Source organism: Babylonia areolata, chromosome 22 (assembly GCF_041734735.1).
Source record: "Babylonia areolata isolate BAREFJ2019XMU chromosome 22, ASM4173473v1, whole genome shotgun sequence".
NCBI classification, from domain to species: domain Eukaryota; kingdom Metazoa; phylum Mollusca; class Gastropoda; order Neogastropoda; family Buccinidae; genus Babylonia; species Babylonia areolata.
Genome location: NC_134897.1, coordinates 46145880 through 46167195, shown reverse-complemented (window position 1 = coordinate 46167195; position 21316 = coordinate 46145880). Strand labels below are relative to the sequence as shown.

Genomic DNA, 21316 nt, shown 5'->3' with positions numbered 1-21316 from the left:
AAGAAAAAAAAAAGTCAAGAAAAGACAAACCACACACAGCACACAAAAGTCTGCCCATTATGAAACTGGTCTCTATGACGTTAGAGCTTCATAGATTTTTTAACGCTTTTTTTTTTTTTTTTTTTTTTTGTCAGCTTTCGCTTTCAGCTGGAGGTAGGTGTGTGCGTACTTGGGATGCGCGGTGTGCGGGAGGAGGCGGTTGTTGATGAGGCACTGCACCACCCACTCAGTGCTCACCACCGGCACCCCCAGCACCCGCGCCTTGTCCTCCATGCTCTTCACGCACGTGTGGTCCGTCACCACCACCTCCACGCCCGACCGGTCTGAAACAACGCCCACATCAATCATTTCTTTACACTAGATATACACTTTCTTCATTCATTTGAGATATTCAGTTTCCCACCCCCCTCCCCCTCCCCTAAACAGACAGCTCATTTGCCTGACCCATGTCAAACGACATAGACACAAAATTATTTCTTTAGACTGGATATACACTTTCTTTACTCACTTGGGGCATTCAGTTTCCCTCCCCCCTAACCCTCCCCTTCACAGCTCATTTGCCTGACCCATCTAAAACAACGTGGACGAAAAATTATTTCTTTAGACTGGATGTACACTTTCTTCGTTTGCTTGAGACAGCCAGTTTATGCATCAAATCAAACTCCATTTCCATAACAACCAACAGATAAAAGAGCCCTTCTCTCACTCCTGAATGGAAACTTGGACTGGTGCAATATGCACAGAACCTACATGCCTGACTACGCTGCCCAACAAACGTGACATACAGAGAGATTAAATGCAAATTACTGTGGTGTTTGACATCTGCGCCATCAGTCTGAGAATCAAGTCTGTGAACATACTTCCAGCAGTTTTGTCAGGAAACTTGCTGAGGACCTTGCACTGAGCCAGCTCCAGAATGGACGTCCACACCTCCAGGAAGCCAGCCACTGATGACGTCAGCAACACCCGCTGCCCCGCCAGACATGTCACGCTGGGCGATCTGTGCAACAGGCATCAGTGTGTGCTGGTGTTTAACATGCTCTACTGACCCAGTAACAGTGTGTACTGGTGTTTAACTCACTCTACTGACCCAGGAAACATCAGTGTGTACTGGTGTTTAACACGCTCTACTGACCCAGGAAACATCAGTGTGTACTGGTGTTTAACACGCTCTACTGACCCAGGAAACAGTGTGTACTGGTGTTTAACACACTCTACTGACCCAGGAAACATCAGTGTGTACTGGTGTTTAACTCACTCTACTGACCCAGGAAACAACAGTGTGTACTGGTGTTTAACACGCTCTACTGACCAAGGAAACATCAGTGTGTGCAGGTGTGTAATATCCATACCCACACATGTACCCTACCCTGCCAAAGCACAGTAACATGACATCCATACCCAGACATGTACCCTACCCTGCCAAAGCACAGTAACATGACATCCATACCCACACATGTACCCTACCCTGTCAAAGCACAGTAACATAACATCCATACCCACACATGTACCCTACCCTGTCAAAGCACAGTAACATGACATCCATACCCACACATGTACCCTACCCTGTCAAAGCACAGTAACATGACAAAAACAGATACCCACACATGTACCCCACTCTACCAAAGCACAGTAACATGACAAAAACAGATACCCACACATGTACCCTACCCTGTCAAAGCACAGTAACATAACATCCATACCCACACATGTACCCTACCCTGTCAAAGCACAGTAACATAACATCCATACCCACACATGTACCGTACCCTGTCAAAGCACAGTGACATGACAGCCATACCCACACATGTACCCAACCCTACCAAAGCACAGCAACATGACATCCATACCCACACATGTACCCTACCCTGTCAAAGCACAGTAACATGACAAAAACAGATACCCACACATGTACCCTACCCTGTCAAAGCACAGTAACATAACATCCATACCCACACATGTACCCAACTCTACCAAAGCACAGTAACATGACAAAAACAGATACCCACACATGTACCCTACCCTGTCAAAGCACAGTAACATGACAGAAACAGATACCCACACATGTACCCTACCCTGTCAAAGAACAGTAACATGACAAAAACAGATACCCACACATGTACCCCACCCTGTCAAAGCACAGCAACATGACATCCATACCCACACATGTACCCCACTCTACCAAAGCACAGCAACATGACATCCATACCCACACATGTACCCCACTCTACCAAAGCACAGCAACATGACATCCATACCCACACATGTACCCTACTCTACCAAAGCACAGTAACATGACAAAAACAGATACCCACACATGTACCCTACCCTGTCAAAGCACAGTAACATAACATCCATACCCACACATGTACCCAACCCTGTCAAAGCACAGTAACATAACATCCATACCCACACATGTACCCCACTCTACCAAAGCACAGCAACATGACATCCATACCCACACATGTACCCCACTCTACCAAAGCACAGTAACATGACAAAAACAGATACCCACACATGTACCCTACCCTGTCAAAGCACAGTAACATAACATCCATACCCACACATGTACCCTACCCTGTCAAAGCACAGTAACATAACATCCATACCCACACATGTACCCTACCCTGTCAAAGCACAGTAACATGACAAAAACAGATACCCACACATGTACCCTACCCTGCCAAACGCCTACAGACACACACACCAGTACAGGAACAAAGCTCACCTACCTCTCCAAAATGGCATGTTTTTCCAGACTGATGCCAGCAGGTAAGACATAGTCCTTGTAATCCAGAAGTCGATTCTGGACATTTAAAAACAAATATTTAGGCAAAAAAACACACCCCACCCCTAAAACAACCCATACACATACCTGAATACACACACACATGCACATACATACACACACATGCACACGCACACACACACACACACACACACTTACAGACACACGCACACATACACACACCAAAAAATCTCAATCGTTATCTAACTAGGCATAAATACACACAATCTCTGAAAGAGTACACCTAAAGCTCTCATTCACAACCTAGACATAAACACACCACAATCTCTGAAAGAGTACACCTAAAGCTCTCATTCACAACCTAGACATAAACACACAACAAATTCTTTTTTGTCTCGAAAACTTCCACCCCCTCTCACTCCCACCCCTTCCTTTTTTTCTTTTTATTTCATAATATATTTTCATTCATTTCTTTTAAATCTACAACACAAAATAATCACACTACCATGATATGCAAAAAACAACAATGTAAAGAAAATGGTATCCTATTTTCCTCTATCCATTTTTTTACAGGGCAACATATTTATATCGGGGATTGGAATTTAGTTTCATATACTACTTTCCTAGATCCATTTTTTTACAGGGCAACTTTTATATCGGATGATTGGGAATTGTTTCTTTTGAAAAATGGTTTCACATGTTTCACGTGCATTTTTGTAATCATACCATGAGTTATGAATGTGATGTGCTGCTGTGAAGTGTAGATTTGTTGCCAGATGGTGTCATGAAGCTGTCCAGGTTAGGACATATTTTTGCCTGTAAAGGTACGTTGAAAATTATTGCACTCAAGTTTGAAATGACTTTGACTACGTTTTGTGATGGGATATTGACCATAGTATATAAAAGCAGGACATTTGAATGGATAATTTAAGTAGCGTTTGAGATACATTGATATGTTGTGGTTGATTTGATGTTGTTGTAAAGCTTGTATGAGTAATCAGTACTTGGTGCTTTGATGATATACAGTTACGTTGATAACAGATAGTAGTTACTTAAATTTGTCTTAAGTTTTGTTGGACTATTCAATGGCTAAGAAATGGTACTTTTTTTGAAACATTGAATTGTGTAGTAGCTAAGCAGCTACATTTTGGTATTTCCTGATGGGATGAATGGGAATCATTTTGAAGTAATTGTATTTTTCATTACTTAGGGTGGTGAATGGACATCGTTTTCCAAGTGAATATTTTTTTTTTTATATTAGCTTCAGTGATAATTGGAATTTATGTCAATAGTATTGGATGAAGATTTTCTCTTTAGTGTTTATGTAAAGGTATGGTGTCTATGTTGTCTTGTTTGTCCACTTAGGTTTCTAGGAATAATATTCAAAACATGGTCTGCAGTGGGACTGGAAATGAGGGGGGTTTGCATCCAGAAAGTCAAGGAACTGACGCATACTAAAATGTGCAGGCATCTTGTGGCTGGGACAGGCCACGGGTTTTGGTTTTGTGCCGAGGTGCCAGGGACTGGCACTGGACTTCATAGAGCTGGATGGTGGGACCATCAGGGCAAACTATCGGCACAGGGGAAGAACGTGATGGTGGGACCATCGGGACGTGCTGAGTGAGGAGCCAGGAGCTGGCAAGACTGCTGAAGAACGTTCAAGGCGGTGACGTTAAAATTGTTTCCCCCCATAAAAAATTATATTCCAGTCCAGGCCATACTTAGAAATGTTTGATATCTTTCTTAATAATAAATAAAAGGGTGTGGTTAATAAGTGTTTTCATGTGTTGGGGAGAACACGTTCTGACTGGAGTGACAAGTGAACAGATAGCAGGCATACACTTACAAGCAAGCACACTCATTCTTGTGTAGTTATTTCTGTCTATCTGGCACTTTCTTTACAAACAACAAAAACAACAAAAATCCATAAATATTCTGATTTCAGGCCTTGAGTGTTTTTATGTAGCTCAGTTAAAAAACAAAACAAAAAAAACTTCCCAAACTGACACTTTCCTAAAGCAATATACAGTTCTACAGGCCAACAGAACCTCTACCCATTGGAAAGGGCAAATTCCAATAGATTCCATTCAGTATATTGATCAGACTGACAGACAGAAAAGTGGGATAGTTCAGTTCAGCTAAGTTACTCAAGGAGACATCACTGTGTTCGGACAAATCCATATACACTGCAACACCACATCTGCAAAGCAGATGCAGCAGTTTAACCCAACATGCTTAGTCCGGCCTAAGTTGGACAGTCAGGCCAAAGTCAAACACAATGCAGCACTCCAACTGCTGTGTTCAGTCTGGGCTATAACTATCATGGAGCTTCTGAAGCAACAAAGTCAAACACAATGAAAAACTACAGCGGCTGTGTTCAGTCTGGGCTATAACTATCATGGAGCTTCTGAAGCAACAAAGTCAAACACAATGCAGCACTCCAACTGCTGTGTTCAGTCTGGGCTATAACTATCATGGAGCTTCTGAAGCAACAAAGTCAAACACAATGCAGCACTCCAACTGCTGTGTTCAGTCTGGGCTATAACTATCATGGAGCTTCTGAAGCAACAAAGTCAAACACAATGCAGCACTCCAACTGCTGTGTTCAGTCTGGGCTATAACTATCATGGAGCTTCTGAAGCAACAAAGTCAAACACAATGCAGCACTCCAACTGCTGTGTTCAGTCTGGGCTATAACTATCACGGAGCTTCTGAAGCAACAAGCACAAACAAGCTGAGAGCAACAAAAAACTTGTTATGGACCAAAAGTCCATGCTTACCTGATTCATGCCCTCCAAACCACTTTCCCCCCCATTAAAAAAACATAAAAACCAGCAACAATAATCTATGCAAACTATCAGTCCGTGTGTGTAGTGAGCATGTGCACAATAAAAACAAACGAAAACAAACTCACAAAAAAGAGCAAACTATCAGTCTGTGTTTGAATGTTATGTGCACTGTACGCATGTGAGTGTTGTGTGCACTGTACGCATGTGAGTGTTGTGTGCATTGTATGCATGTGTACATACACACATCAGACTGATAATTTGCAATTTTTTTTTGTTGTTGTTGAAAATACATGTATGCATGTGTCTTGAGAGTGAGAGAGAAGGTACATGCATGCCAAAAACTCTGTGTGTGTGTGTGTGTGTGTGTGTGTGTGTGTAGGTGTGCGTGCGTGCGTGCGTGCGTGTGTGTGCCTGCCTGCATGCGTGCGCACATGCAAGCACACGTGTGTTTGTATAAAAGTTTGAAACCTACAGGTATATATAAAAGAAATCAATGGGTGGTGGGTTGGAGGAGGAAGGCTGGATGAGAGAGGTGATAGTGTTGGGAGAGAAGTAGGGGGTAGTGATAATTTCCTTTTTATTTAAAAAAAAAAAAAATCATTTTAAAAAATCCAGACCCAGATGCCTCAAAATCAGCGGCTGCTGAGTGGGGGTGCCCACCTGTGTGCAGGAGTGGGTGATCCAGGTGTGAGAGACAGCCGGCACGTTGGCAGCCAGACACTGCAGGTACTTCACAGTGCGCTGAAACGTGTCCGAGATCAGGAACATCTTCTTCCCTGACCCCGCCTGCAGACACATACACACAGCCCTTCCTTGTCAGAGAACCACCCCCGAAAACAGAGCATGGCTGCCTACATGGCGGGTTAAAAAAGACGACATATGGAAGCCCACTTGTATATATATGGATGAACATAGGATACACGACCTTGCCTTCTCTGTGAACCATCTCTCTTGCTGCTGAACACACACTAACACCACCACTAGTTTCAGTTTCAGTTTCTCAAGGAGGCGTCACTGCGTATCCATATATACACTACACCACATCTGCTAGGCAGATGCCTGACAGCAGCATAACCCAATGTGCTCGTCAGGCCTTGAGTGCATGCTTGTATCATTGTGAACCTGTCAGAGTGGATTTCTTAGTCAACCTATCAGAGTGGATTTCATTGTGAACCTGTCAGAGTGGATTTCATTGTGAACCTGTCAGAGTGGATTTCATTGTCAACCTATCAGAGTGGATTTCATTGTCAACCTATCAGAGTGGATTTCATTGTCAACCTATCAGAGTGGATTTCTTTGTCAACCTATCAGAGTGGATTTCATTGTCAACCTATCAGAGAGGATTTCTTTGTCAACCTATCAGAGAGGATTTCTTTGTCAACCTATCAGAGAGGATTTCTTTGTCAACCAATCAGAGCGGATTTCTATCAGAGCGGATTTCTTTGTCAACCTATCAGAGCGGATTTCTATCAGAGTGGATTTCTTTGTCAACCTATCAGAGCGGATTTCTATCAGAGCGGATTTCTTTGTCAACCTATCAGAGCGGATTTCTATCAGAGCGGATTTCTTTGTCAACCTATCAGAGCGGATTTCTTTTTACATTATTTTGCCAGAAGATTCTGAATGCCATGCGTTCTATTTCAGTGTGCCAAGTAAGTGCTGCACACAGGACCTCGGTTTATTGTCTCATCTGAAAGACTAGACGCTCAGTTTGATTTTCCTGTCAAACTTGGGAGAAAGGGCGAGAGTTGGAATTGAACCCACACCCTCACGGACTCTCTGTATTGACAGCTGAGTGTCTTAACCACCTGCCACCTTCCTCCCTCTACCACCACCACCACCACCAAAAACAAAAAATCCAGATAGAAGAAAAACCTGCATGTTGTCCAGTCCACTGCTGGCCAAGGAATGCATGCAGGCAGAGCTGATTCAGCACAAACAGGAAAGAAAGATGCTGATTGGCTGATGTGGAATGAGTCATGGAGGCTTGTTAGAGCTGCGGCAGCAGTATCTTCTTCCATTTTCTTCTAAAGAGATGATTGTTCAAGAGGTTAAGACCATGCTTGCATTAGGCATGATAGAACCTTCTAATTCCTCTTACTCTTTTCCTGTGGTGCTTGTTGCAAAGACGGACGGAACTCTTCGTTTCTGCATAGATTTCCGTGCCTTGAATAAAGTTATAGTATTTGACGCAGAACCAATTCCTGATGCAGAGGAGTTGTTTACCAAGCTCTCAGGCGCTCAGTTTTTCACAAAGCTTGATCTGTCAAAAGGATATTGGCAGATACTTGTGAAATCAGAGGACAGACCCAAAACAGCCTTCCAGACACCAGTAGGTCTGTTTCAGTTTGTTTGGATGCCTTTTGGTCTCATCTCGGCACCAGCGACTTTCGCAAGAATGATGAGAACATTCCTTGCTGATCCAACCATTAACTTCTTTGATGACATATTGATACCAGCCCTTCTTGGTCTTGTCATCTCCAGGATGTGAGGGCCATCTTGGCAAGACTGAAAAAAATCTGGTCTCACTGCACGTCCCACGAAGATATTTGCTGGTTTCAAACAGCTTGAGTTCCTTGGTCATGTTGTGGGTCGAGGATCACTGCAGCCGGTGCCAGAGAAGGTCAGCAAGATACTTGCCATTGCTACTCCAATCACCAAACGTCAGGTCAGAGCATTACTTGGCTTGGTTGGCTATTATCGCCGATACGTCACAAACTTCGCATCACTGACTGCTCCCATTTCAGATCTGCTGTCCAAGAAAGCAGGTCGCACTGTTGTATGGTCATCTGCATGTGCTCAGGAAACCCATTTCAGATCTGCTGTCCAAGAAAGCAGGTCGCACTGTTGTATGGTCATCTGCATGTGCTCAGGCACCCATTTCAGATCTGCTGTCCAAGAAAGCAGGTCACACTGTTGTATGGTCATCTGCATGTGTTCAGGCACCCATTTCAGATCTGCTGTCCAAGAAAGCAGGTTGCACTGTTGTATACCTGCATGTGCTCAGGAAACCCATTTCAGATCTGCTGTCCAAGAAAGCAGGTCGCACTGTTGTATGGTCATCTGCATGTGCTCAGGCACCCACTTCAGATCTGCTGTCCAAGAAAGCAGGTTGCACTGTTGTAAGGTCACCTGCATGTGCTCAGGCACTTCAGACCATACAGGAAACCGTGTCTTCCCATCCGGTACTCTTGTTACCAGATCTTGTCTTGCAGTTTGTTGTGCTAACTGATGCGAGCTCTGTGGGTATTGGAGGTGTTCTCTTGCAAGAACACGACGATGATTTGCATCCTGTGGCATTTGTCAGTGGCAAGTTGTTGGACAGAGAAACACGCTACAACACGATCGAGAGAGAGTGCCTTGCCATGGGTTGTTTCTCGTTTTCAACGATACCTGTGGGGAAGGAGATTTGATACCTGTGGGGAAGGAGATTTGATACGTGTGGGGAAGGAGATTTGATACCTGTGGGGAAGGAGATACCTGTGGGGAAGGAGATTTGATACCTGTGGGGAAGGAGATACCTGTGGGGAAGGAGATTTGATACCTGTGGGGAAGGAGATACCTGTGGGGAAGGAGATTTGATACCTGTGGGGAAGGAGATTTGATACGTGTGGGGAAGGAGATTTGATACCTGTGGGGAAGGAGATTTGATACCTGTGGGGAAGGAGATTTGATACCTGTGGGGAAGGAGATACCTGTGGGGAAGGAGATTTGATACCTGTGGGGAAGGAGATACCTGTGGGGAAGGAGATTTGATACCTGTGGGGAAGGAGATTTGATACCTGTGGGGAAGGAGATACCTGTGGGGAAGGAGATTTGATACCTGTGGGGAAGGAGATACCTGTGGGGAAGGAGATTTGATACCTGTGGGGAAGGAGATTTGATACCTGTGGGGAAGGAGATACCTGTGGGGAAGGAGATTTGATACCTGTGGGGAAGGAGATTTGATACCTGTGGGGAAGGAGATACCTGTGGGGAAGGAGATTTGATACCTGTGGGGAAGGAGATACCTGTGGGGAAGGAGATTTGATACCTGTGGGGAAGGAGATTTGATACCTGTGGGGAAGGAGATACCTGTGGGGAAGGAGATTTGATACGTGTGGGGAAGGAGATTTGATACCTGTGGGGAAGGAGATACCTGTGGGGAAGGAGATACCTGTGGGGAAGGAGATTTGATACCTGTGGGGAAGGAGATACCTGTGGGGAAGGAGATTTGATACCTGTGGGGAAGGAGATACCTGTGGGGAAGGAGATTTGATACCTGTGGGGAAGGAGATACCTGTGGGGAAGGAGATTTGATACCTGTGGGGAAGGAGATTTGATACCTGTGGGGAAGGAGATTTGATACCTGTGGGGAAGGAGATTTGATACCTGTGGGGAAGGAGATACCTGTGGGGAAGGAGATTTGATACCTGTGGGGAAGGAGATTTGATACCTGTGGGGAAGGAGATACCTGTGGGGAAGGAGATTTGATACCTGTGGGGAAGGAGATACCTGTGGGGAAGGAGATTTGATACCTGTGGGGAAGGAGATTTGATACCTGTGGGGAAGGAGATTTGATACCTGTGGGGAAGGAGATACCTGTGGGGAAGGAGATTTGATACCTGTGGGGAAGGAGATTTGATACCTGTGGGGAAGGAGATACCTGTGGGGAAGGAGATTTGATACCTGTGGGGAAGGAGATTTGATACCTGTGGGGAAGGAGATACCTGTGGGGAAGGAGATTTGATACCTGTGGGGAAGGAGATTTGATACCTGTGGGGAAGGAGATACCTGTGGGGAAGGAGATACCTGTGGGGAAGGAGATACCTGTGGGGAAGGAGATTTGATACCTGTGGGGAAGGAGATACCTGTGGGGAAGGAGATTTGATACCTGTGGGGAAGGAGATACCTGTGGGGAAGGAGATTTGATACCTGTGGGGAAGGAGATACCTGTGGGGAAGGAGATTTGATACCTGTGGGGAAGGAGATACCTGTGGGGAAGGAGATTTGATACCTGTGGGGAAGGAGATTTGATACCTGTGGGGAAGGAGATTTGTGCTGAACACTGACCACCGTCCCCTTTTCTATTTTTTGTCTGGTTGTTTCAAGAACACTCAGATTATGAGGTGGTCCCTGGCATTGCAGGAGTTCACGTTCGTGGTTGAACTTTTGCCTGGTTCGAGAAACCAGTTCGCAGATTTTCTGTCCAGTTCTGCCTGTGATCAGAGTGTTCCCTTTTCGACTTGAATTCAGTCAAGTCGAAGATTTCCTGTTGTATATAGTGGTACAATTTCGCTGTTGCTGTGGAGGTGGTGATGTATGTATACTTTTGGTGATGATAACATGTCTTGCTGTGTTAATAATTTGTATATGACCACAATTTCTACTTTAAAAGAAACCTGATTGTTTTTTCCTGGGAAGGAGGAATTGTGATTAAAGTCATCACATCGAAGTAGACATTTTTTTTCATGTGGCATTACACTTTGCTTGAAAGAGGCAATTTGTTATATGCGTGGTTGCACGAGGCACATTGGGTGCTCGAGTGAACATTTCTTTTTCTTATACGGATGTTCAGGTGAGAGCTCAGGTAGATGCATGCTCTCTGGCACAACTTGTTTGTCACCCAACCTATGCGGCCATTCGGCTTAAAGCCGCAGAGAACTTTGGCTCTGAGACACTAGTGCTCAGGTGAGAGTGAAAAAAACCCAACTTAGAATAATTCTGGTGTTTATTTTATTTCATTGTTATAGCCTTAATGGAGTAATTTGGATAAGTGTATTTGTATGTGCATTTGATGGTCGTTTTGCTTTTTGTTCTTTAAAAAAAATGCAATGTTATTATCTTATCATACTGTTTCAAAACTTGGCAGTAAGATTCCTTTTTGTTAAAGTGTTTATGATGTCATTGCTACTGTGACAGGGAGAAAAGGATATTTTGCTTACACTTGATTTTACCTAATCTTTGTATCATTATTAGAATGATTTTCACTGAGACTTTCTTCTTAACGCTTAACGTGGCGATAGCTTTGAGGTGGCCTTAGTGGTCGGCGAGGCTCTAAGCACCATAATTTAATTTAATTTGATTCTTCGTAATGCTGGAATAATGGAATATAAACTTGTAATATGTAATTACTAGTGCTTGCTTGGAAAACATATGATTGCATTCGAAAGACAGAAAGAGTACGAAGACGATGGTTAAGAAATTTCTAATTGGTAAATTAATGGTGAGGATGATGTGTGACTGAACCTAGGGAACTTAGTGAAATTGTACAGGGCACACACACGTCCACACACACGTGACTGACAGGACTTACAGAGAAGACAAGACAATACGGAGACAACACGTACATTATCCATGATGAACTTAAAGTGTTTTTATTTTGGTTTAAGAAGCTTGTGGGTTGGTGCTGGGCTGAGACCCAGCCACACCAGCAGCAGTACTGCTGATGGCGCCATCGTCGTGGGTAGCCAAGCTGTGAAGAAGGCGCTGAGGAGCAGCCTGTGTCCTGGACCGAGGACTGGAGTGAAACAGACATGAACTGAGTATTCCTGTTATGTGTTGTGCAGTGTGTTGTTTGTTGTTGCCCTTTATGTTAGTACGAATGTGTGAGTGAATGAATGTCTGTCGTCTACTATCGCTTCTACTTAAGAACAAAGCTACATCTTGCCAAACATGATCACGCAGACACACAGGCTCCATTCAAACCACTCACCAGCGAGGACTGAAGGAACTTGGACATCACACTGCCTCCCCCCGCCTTGATCTGAGCCACCAGGTGATCTTTGTCAAAGGGGATGACCGTCGTATCACCACCTGTAGAGCACAGTCACCACGTCACATGTCAGGTACTTCTACAGTCATCATGTCACATGTGGGGTACTTCTGAAGGGAAGGTAGACAACAATAAACCACACCTGTAGGGTACAGTCATCACATCACATGTGGGGTACTTCTGAAGGGAAGGTAGACAACAATAAACCACACCTGTAGGGTACAGTCATCACATCACATGTGGGGTACTTCTGAAGGGAAGGTAGACAACAATAAACCACACCTGTAGGATACAGTCATCACATCACATGTGGGGTACTTCTGAAGGGAAGGTAGACAACAATAAACCACACCTGTAGGATACAGTCATCACATCACATGTGGGGTACTTCTGAAGGGAAGGTAGACAACAATAAACCACACCTGTAGGGTACAGTCATCACATGTGGGGTACTTCTGAAGGGAAGGTAGACAACAATAAACCACACCTGTAGGATACAGTCATCACATGTGGGGTACTTCTGAAGGGAAGGTAGACAACAATAAACCACACCTGTAGGATACAGTCATCACATGTGGGGTACTTCTGAAGGGAAGGTAGACAACAATAAACCACACCTGTAGGATACAGTCATCACATGTGGGGTACTTCTGAAGGGAGGGTAGACAACAATAAACCACACCTGTAGGATACAGTCATCACATGTGGGGTACTTCTGAAGGGAAGGTAGACAACAATAAATCACACCTGTAGGATACAGTCATCACATGTGGGGTACTTCTGAAGGGAAGGTAGACAACAATAAACCACACCTGTAGGATACAGTCATCACATCACATGTGGGGTACTTCTGAAGGGAGGGTAGACAACAATAAATCACACCTGTAGGATACAGTCATCACATGTGGGGTACTTCTGAAGGGAAGGTAGACAACAATAAACCACACCTGTAGGATACAGTCATCACATCACATGTGGGGTACTTCTGAAGGGAAGGTAGACAACAATAAACCACACCTGTAGGATAGTCATCACATCACATGTGGGGTACTTCTGAAGGGAAGGTAGACAACAATAAACGGTATTAAACCACACCTGTAGGATACAGTCATCACATGTGGGGTACTTCTGAAGGGAAGGTAGACAAACCACACCTGTAGGATACAGTCATCGCATGTTGGGTATGTCTGAGGGAAATGTAGATAATAAAAGTAATAAGATATTACACTCATGACACTCTCCTTCAGTCAAGCTGAAGGACAATGGCTCCACTCTCTACATACTCACCATCTCTGGTGCTCTCGTCTGTGGAAGTCTCCTTGGAAGAACACTGTAACTGACATTTTTCTTCAGCCTGAACTTCTGGGGTTTTGTCTGCATGGGTGATGAGAAAGATGTGACCTCTGAACAACCCAGAATTGGATGGGATCAGACCATTCATGTTTTGAAACTGCCCTGAAAACGTAAGAATGAAATAAATTAAAAAAAAACATTTATTAAAAGAAACAAAAAGGACATGCTGAATCATGAATGCTTACAGAACTATCATCTGATGCTGCTCCACCCCCCTCACTACCCCTAAGCCATGAACAATACAAAAAGATAAAAGAAAAATCTGGGTTTGACGGTTTGAACTGGTGACAGTGTTTGCTTCAAAGCTTAGCCAGTCCCACTGAAACAAATCCAACGTTGGGTAAGGAGGAAAGATAGTGAAGTGCTTGTGTAAGATAAAGAAACATCAAAATGAACAACACACACAAGAATTATGGCAAACCAACCTTCATCAAAATAAAATACAAAGACAAGAAGCTGAAGAACACATAACAGTAACCTAAGCCTGGCTAAAAACATAAAGACAAAGGAATAGAGGACACAGGAATAGAGGAAAGAGGAATAGAGGAAAAAGGAATAGAGGAAAAAGGAACAGAGGGAAAAGGAATAGAGGACAAAGGAATAGAGGAAAAAGGAATAGAGGACAAAGGAATAGAGGACAAAGGAATAGAGGAAAAAGGAATAGAGGAAAAAGGAACATACAATGATAGAGTTAGTGTCATGGGTTCAAACCCACATTTTTTTTTAAAACAGTCAACACAACAATATAAAATTAATACCATATATATTTTTTCAATAACTAAATTTAATTTTTCAACTTCAAAGTATCAACAAAATGATGAAATAACTTTTATAATACTGAATTTACAAAAAACACCACCACTTTTTCAATGAAAAAAGAACAAAAAATGAAGAGGCATGGCCTACAAGATGAAAGAGTGAAAAGAGAGGCTAAAAAACAACATTCGAAGACTCCTGTGCATATATAGTTTTATATATTCTTTTTAAAAATTATTTTCAAAATAATATTTTTACCAGACTGGACAGGTGTGGGACCCAGAACAGGGTAGACAACTTCTGAACTTCTGCTTTCCTCTTCCACCTGTTTGTGCAAACATATACATATATATATACAAATACACTTGCAAATCATACATGCACTTAAAAAACAAACAACTTTTGCTGGCCAAAATGCTCAATCTCATGAACATAAATGGATTTTGAATACCATGACTGGGGCTGATGAATTTAGCCTGTGTACTTTTCAATAAATTATTGGACTAGATGACTCTGTATGTCACATGCTTTTCCTCCTGTGATGAGCTTAGACATTTATCTTGACCTGGTACTTTCTGCTGCGTCATTTCAAAGCATGTCCTTTAGTTTGCTTTTTACCTGATGTAAACTGGCCATTGAAATAGATACCTTGGGAAACCGGTCACAGCTTACCTGGGAGGGAGGAACCGCAACCGTTGACCCAAACACATCAGGAGAGGTCAAAGCCGCCTGAGTCTCCCTTACAACACTTATGGTGGCCTCCAGGCATTCCCTCAGGTGACTTGCTATATGAGCGGTCTCTGAAGTCAGCCAGGGTGTGCACTCCTGGGAATGGCTCAGAAAGATTGGGCCGGAAGAGCAACTGAATTTGCAGTCAATGCGTGGGCACATGAACACTTGGCTGCTGGTGCGGCACACACCCATGCCCACAGCCACCAGGCACTTGCCTCTGTGGCAGCTCAGGATGTGACAGCGCAGATGCCGCAGGCTGGGGGAGATGCAACTGCAGTGGTAGCACTTGAAAACCGTGACGTCCTGTGACTGGCTGTGGATGGGCAACGGCACTCGGAGCGGCACAGAGGGGTCCTCTGCTTCCACAGTCTCCTGTTTCATCAGCACTGGGGGGTCCTCCTCCTCCATTTCCTCCAGCCCCACCTTGACACAAGGTTCAGCATGGGATAGTGCTGCTGTGTCACTGTCAGTCTCCATGGCTACTTCACTCTTCAACTTGTGTTCAGCACTGCCACTGCTTACTGCGGGAGGGGTGTGTATTCCACCCTCAAACTTGATGTGAGCCATGTAACTAGGGGGTTCCTCGCTATACTGAATGGCTGGAGTGTCCTTGATCCTGCTCTGAGATGTGCTGGTGCAGGTGCAGTGGCCACAGCTCCGGTGAAAGTTGCAGCACATCTGCTGCATCGCTCCCACACCTATGCTGTTTGTACAAAGCGGGGAAGGGGAGGTGTAAGGACTGCACTGAGGGGCAGTCCTGCTGGCAGGCTGTGTGTTCCTGGATGTTGGACTGTCTGGGGCCAGGGTCAGGGGTAATGTGGAAGCTGAGTACACCTGAGTGATAACAGGCTGGCCTCCCTTGCTGGCAGACGACTGAGTGACCGCTGACATAGGCTGACTTACTAGACCGGACACCAGGCTGGACATGTGAGACCCAGGGTCAGGCTGACAGGACAGGGCAGTAGAGGAGGAGGAAGAGGAGGCACTGCTTGATTTGCTGCATGCCTCCTGAGATGCCCCCAATCCTTCCCCATCCTCACTATCCTTCAACTCTTCCACATGAATATCAAACAAATCAAAGTCTGCAGAATAGCTCTTCTGCACCATGTCCTTGTTCACATCATTCCTGGTGACTTTGATGGCTGGCTGGCTCCTCCTGCCACCATTATCCTGTGGCGGATCCTTCCTCTTCTCACGATGGTCCAGCTGGATTTCTGAGGGGCTGTGGATGCGCAGGTAGTCTGACAGAAGGATGCAGTACTGGGTAATGGCGGCTGTCTCCTGGAAACCGGGGTGGGTGTGGACTGAATGGTGAATGACGTCTGCTCTGGAGAAGGACTGGTAGCTGCAGTGCTTGCAGTGGAAGCGGTGCTCCATGATGTGCTGCACCAGGAAGCTCTTGTCCATAGTGGAGTAGGTACAGAAGTTGCACCAGTAACAGCTGATGTCCACCGACGACACCAGATCTTCCTCCTGATTCAGGAATTTGGTCTGAGAAGAAATGGCGCAAACCATTTCATGCTCCTGCACACGAAACATCTTCTCCCCCTTTTCACAGCCAACTTTGGACTCCATCAGGGCCAGACTGAAGTGGGACTTGTCTCTCTCTGGAATGACACAACCGCGTGTGGGACTTTTGGGTCTCATCAGCTGACCTAGCTGTGCTGGCAGTGTCCTGTCACTGGACGGGAGACTCGATTGATTTCCAGTTCCACTTCCTGTGACACGACCTTGGGTCAGCAGACTAGTAGCAAAAGTCACACTGTGGCCTATGGCAGGGAACAGTGTGTCTTTCGTCTGACTGCCCTCTAGGGCTGGGTTACCTGGTCTTGATTGCTGTTTGTAATCCTGAGCATCATTCTTCTCTGGAACTCTATCATTGTTCTCCAGCACATTTTCATTCACATTGATGATGTCTTCAGTTGTTGTGCTGGAGTTCAAATCCCTGGTTTTTAGCTTTTCTGTCTGTTTGTCAGAGGAAGATCCTGTCCATTCTGCAGCACTCTGGGAGCAGGTCACAGACTGGGCTGACTGGACAGAGTGCTGAAGTCCATCAGAAACAGTGCTCAGCACCAGACACTGGTCATGATCTGGATCTTCCACCTCCAACTTTACCTGAGACAGTCAGTACGCATTATGCTCAAAAGGCTGACAGCACAAACATGGGATCACTTGTTTCAGTAGAAAAGTCATACTCTTTTTGTCTAAGTTGAACTTGAAGTGCTCATTACACGTCACCTTGTCACTTTGAAAAATAATTTATTCCTTGAAAGCTAGCAATCATACATATATATATTATATATATATATATTTAAATGTATATTTCATCAACTGGACTGTGCTTATGATTAACTAAGTAAAAGAACAAAACAAGTGCATAATGTTCTTTAACTTTCAAAATCTAAAATTAAGATTGGATCTTTATGCATTTATCTCAAAAGAATAAAAAGATTCCTGCCAAATTTCATTAGCTGACATCTGATTAGTTTTATGACTAAATCAGTAAATGAATTTATGTTCAAAATAAAAGACTAAACTGTGATTTAATACAAAAATTAATTGTTATATATCATTAATAATTTAAAATACTTATAAGCTAAATGTTGAAAACATTCTAGGTTTATTACTCAACACTAAGTTTGAAAAAGCATTTTACTCCATTAACTTTTACTGCTTAAACTGTTAAAGCCAAGCCAGATACAAGGCTACTGGACTCCTTTAGTTGGAAAGTAATCTTCATATGTATACTGCTATACAGCTTTGGTTGTTGTTTTTTCTGTTTTGTTTTGTTTGTTTTTGTTTTGTTTTTTATAAGTGTCGTGCACACCCACGCCACTTGAAAGTCTAAACAAGATGCCGTGACTAGAAAATTGAAGATGAAAACGACTGCTATCACGGCGTGACTTAAACTAGTATTAGTAGTAAAGACTGAAGACAAACATGACTGCTATATCAGTTAATCTTTTTAATATGTATGTTTTCAATGTTTCTCAGACAGAAGATCTATTTTCTGTGTGGAGAGGAAACAAAAATTGAACAGCAGTGCAAAATGATTGTTGAAACATGATTGTTTCAGTGTCCCTCTTGAAATACTGCATGGTCATTATCAATGCATGCAATGCGCTGGGAATAACTTCTTTTTTTTCTAATTTCTATTTTAAACTTTAAGGCAGATTTGTTACTGTTATAAAGTATTTCCAGACAAAATAATTTTGTTGTATTTACTATGGAGTGACACACACACACACACAAGAGTCGAAAGGGGTTTAATAAAAACAACAACAACAAACCACCACCACCACCAACAACAACAATATATATATATATATATATATATATATGTAAAAAGTGTTTGATTTAGAGAGTGTGGTTCGATTCTGATAGAAGAGAGAGGGGAGTTATGCAGGGGGGATATGGGATCAACTAATGATGCACTCACTCACTCTCTCCTCACATCAATAGCAGGGCCACATGGAGTGGTTTTTATAGAGTGTTTACTTTACAATACAGCACACAGTAAAAAGTTCATCCTACACCTGAAGCAGCACCTATAAGCAGCACACCTGGAACACAAACACACAACCAAAACCCAGGTCAGGTAAAATCTCAAAATATCCTGACATCACTGACATGAAAGGCCTATACCCTCTCAGCACCTTTCATCACATGTCCACCAGTATGCACTCCTCTCACACATAGATCTATGTGAAGAAATACAAACTCCATCAAGCTTACCTGCCACCAGCAGTGACATACCAATTACTATACTGTGTACAAAACATATCACTGACCAATACAACCCTGTGTTCCAACTCATGTTACCCATCATTCAATTAAACTGTGTGTTACCATTTTCAAACAAAATCTCTTTGCCTTCACAAAGTGTCCAACTGACACAAGTACATGTATGGAAATCATTACTTCCAACATATCTCTGGTAAACAGCAATGTGCAACAACATAGCACTGACCCTCAATGCTCTCATAGTTTACCAACTCATTAATCACATTAAAATATGCTTTCCCACTTTGTCTGAACAAAGTAAACCACTAACACAAAGCACAACTCCTACACATGTTACCACAACTACCAACAAATCAAACATGTGTTCCACAACACTTGCTGTTGCCCCAATGTGCACACACACACACACATGAAAAACCCTCAGCACACACTGACAATGTGTTATCCTATAGATCTGTTCAGTTCACACTGAACCAACACCACCTACTATATACAAAACAAGTAAGTAATACATCAAAAATACAGAACAAGATATCTGTAACCAAATAGAAGGGGGGGGGGGGGGGGGGGACTCAAAAGATTTAGGCCAGTACTTCTCTCAGTGGGTAGCTTTCACACATTAACCCCTTTTCTTTCCACAAGCCGCAAGATCAACTTAAACTGGCTGTCCACTGACAAAACAGTTTCCCAACACAACTAAGTTATCAACATAACATAAATCCATTACAAGTCATGTACTCACAGCCCAACAGGGATTTCCTTGTTCCTCACATCACTGATCAGTCAGTCACCCTGTGTCAGTCAGTTCTTCTGGGAGACAGCTAAGAAGTGGCTGTGCTGACTGGTTTTTATCCCTTCCCCCAACATACTGTGCATACTAATCTAAGCTACAACACTCACTCCCCTAACTAGTTGAACTAAAATAACCAATCTTTGCTTGTCCTAGTGACGCTATGTGAATGACTGACAGATTCACTGCTTGATCCCAGTTCAACAGATTGATCTGATTCGCTACAATTCAACCCACTTGTTTCTACAACATTCTGTGATGACAGGTTCACCCGTTTACGTCACAAAGAGATTGGGGAGACGGAACAATACAACTCTGGGCCTGTTAGCCGGCTTGATCAAAGTTCGAATTAGCATAACTTTTCCCTAGCTTTCGTTCCGAAGTCCCGCCATCTACCTCAGCCATGTTTGTGAACGGGGAGAAGGGGAACGACTTGAAAGACAGGCCGCCACACGGGATATACCAACATGCCGTGCTCGTCCGTTTCGAACACGGGGATGGTGGCAGACATCACGTAACTGCACGTATTCCTATAGCTGGGGCGGGTGACGCGGCGTCGCTGACCAAAGAGGGCCGACTAGGTGTAGGGGTGAGGGAGGGTGAAAGGAGGGAGGGTGGCGCAGTGTCGGCGCGACCTCAAAGACTGGACTTTGGATGGCACGGGAAGGGAGATAAGAAGGAGGGAGGAGGGGGGGGGGGGGATGAAGGGATGGGGAGGGAAGGGGGACAGAGTACAGGTGGTGGGGGGTGACACTGCTGGCACACTATAACATATATATATATATATATAATACAATACCACGTTGGGATCAGAACCATCGCTTTCATCATCTTTTTCAGGTTCAGGTTCAGGTTAGGGGCTGATGTTGATCATCGTAGCCTCTCGGCTTTTTACGCCCCGTCTCATTTGTGATTAGCACAAGGCCTCACGGCCTTCTTTGTGCTATGTCGTTATCGGTCTTGTCTCAGTCTAAGTAGACCCAGTTACAATTATCTTGGTCCATCAAAGTCAAACCAGATGTCTTTTAAAATTTTGTGATTATCGATAAGGTTCTTGAAGTTGTTGGTTTCGCTGTTAGACTCCTTTAGCAATTCATGAATGTTACTCTGCCTCGCCTCAGAACGTATGAAAGTGGGTGTGGCACTTACGTTGTCTGTCGAGGTCCCAAACTGAGATAATTCATTACATTTACACATTGAATCTTCGAGATGATCCGCACTGTTTGCAGCAGAAATTACACTAGTCCCACTCGTGCCCTCAGTATTCCTTCTTTTTTTTGCTTGGACAAATCTGTTCTCTGGAGGCCTTCGCTTTTTTTCAGCAAAACCTCTTCTTGGGTCAGTTGACATTTTGATAACTCCAGATGATGTAACATTTTCTCATAACACACGCGGCATGGAAGCAGCCATTTGGTTTGTCAACATCCGGGGAGCATTATTTAGTTGCCGGTTTTCCAGGGAGGCGCTCATTATTTTGCACCCTGCACACGACAGTATCTCAACTGAGGAGGCGTCACTGCGTTCGGACAAATCCATATACGCTACACCACATCTGCCAAGCAGATGCCTGACCAGCAGCGTAACCCGACGCGCTTAGTCAGGCCTTGAGAAAAAAAAAAAGAAGAAAAAAAAGGCCGAAAGAATAATTT

General features: G+C 43.9%; 1 protein-coding gene across 2 annotated transcripts; it reads right to left on the bottom strand.

Annotated features, from left to right (window-relative positions):
• On the bottom strand, positions 1–21052 carry LOC143297013 (uncharacterized). 2 transcript variants are annotated; one of them, XM_076609141.1, is made up of 9 exons: positions 20817–21052; positions 15074–17248; positions 14660–14726; positions 13580–13747; positions 12233–12333; positions 6199–6324; positions 2733–2806; positions 861–1000; positions 1–323 (listed from the first exon to the last, which is right to left on the bottom strand). In XM_076609141.1, exons 1-9 carry the CDS (start codon positions 21015–21017, stop codon positions 100–102), a joined length of 3276 nt encoding a protein of 1091 aa, XP_076465256.1. In that variant the 5' UTR covers positions 21018–21052; the 3' UTR covers positions 1–99. The 2 variants fall into 2 exon arrangements, with proteins under 2 accessions (XP_076465256.1, XP_076465257.1); XM_076609142.1 differs by having other exon boundaries at positions 155–323; positions 808–1000.
• Positions 21053–21316: the final 264 nt, after the last annotated feature.

Excerpts from the sequence above, each read along its gene's own strand:
- LOC143297013 (XM_076609141.1), bottom strand. The coding sequence starts at position 21,017 with ATGTCAACTGACCCAAGAAGAGGTTTTGCTGAAAAAAAGCGAAGGCCT. Across the intron at positions 14,727-15,073 it reads TTGCGGTTCCTCCCTCCCAG|GTGGAAGAGGAAAGCAGAAG; the intron begins GTAAGCTGTGAC and ends TTGCACAAACAG. Across the intron at positions 324-860 it reads TCCTGACAAAACTGCTGGAA|ACCGGTCGGGCGTGGAGGTG; the intron begins GTATGTTCACAG and ends GCGTTGTTTCAG.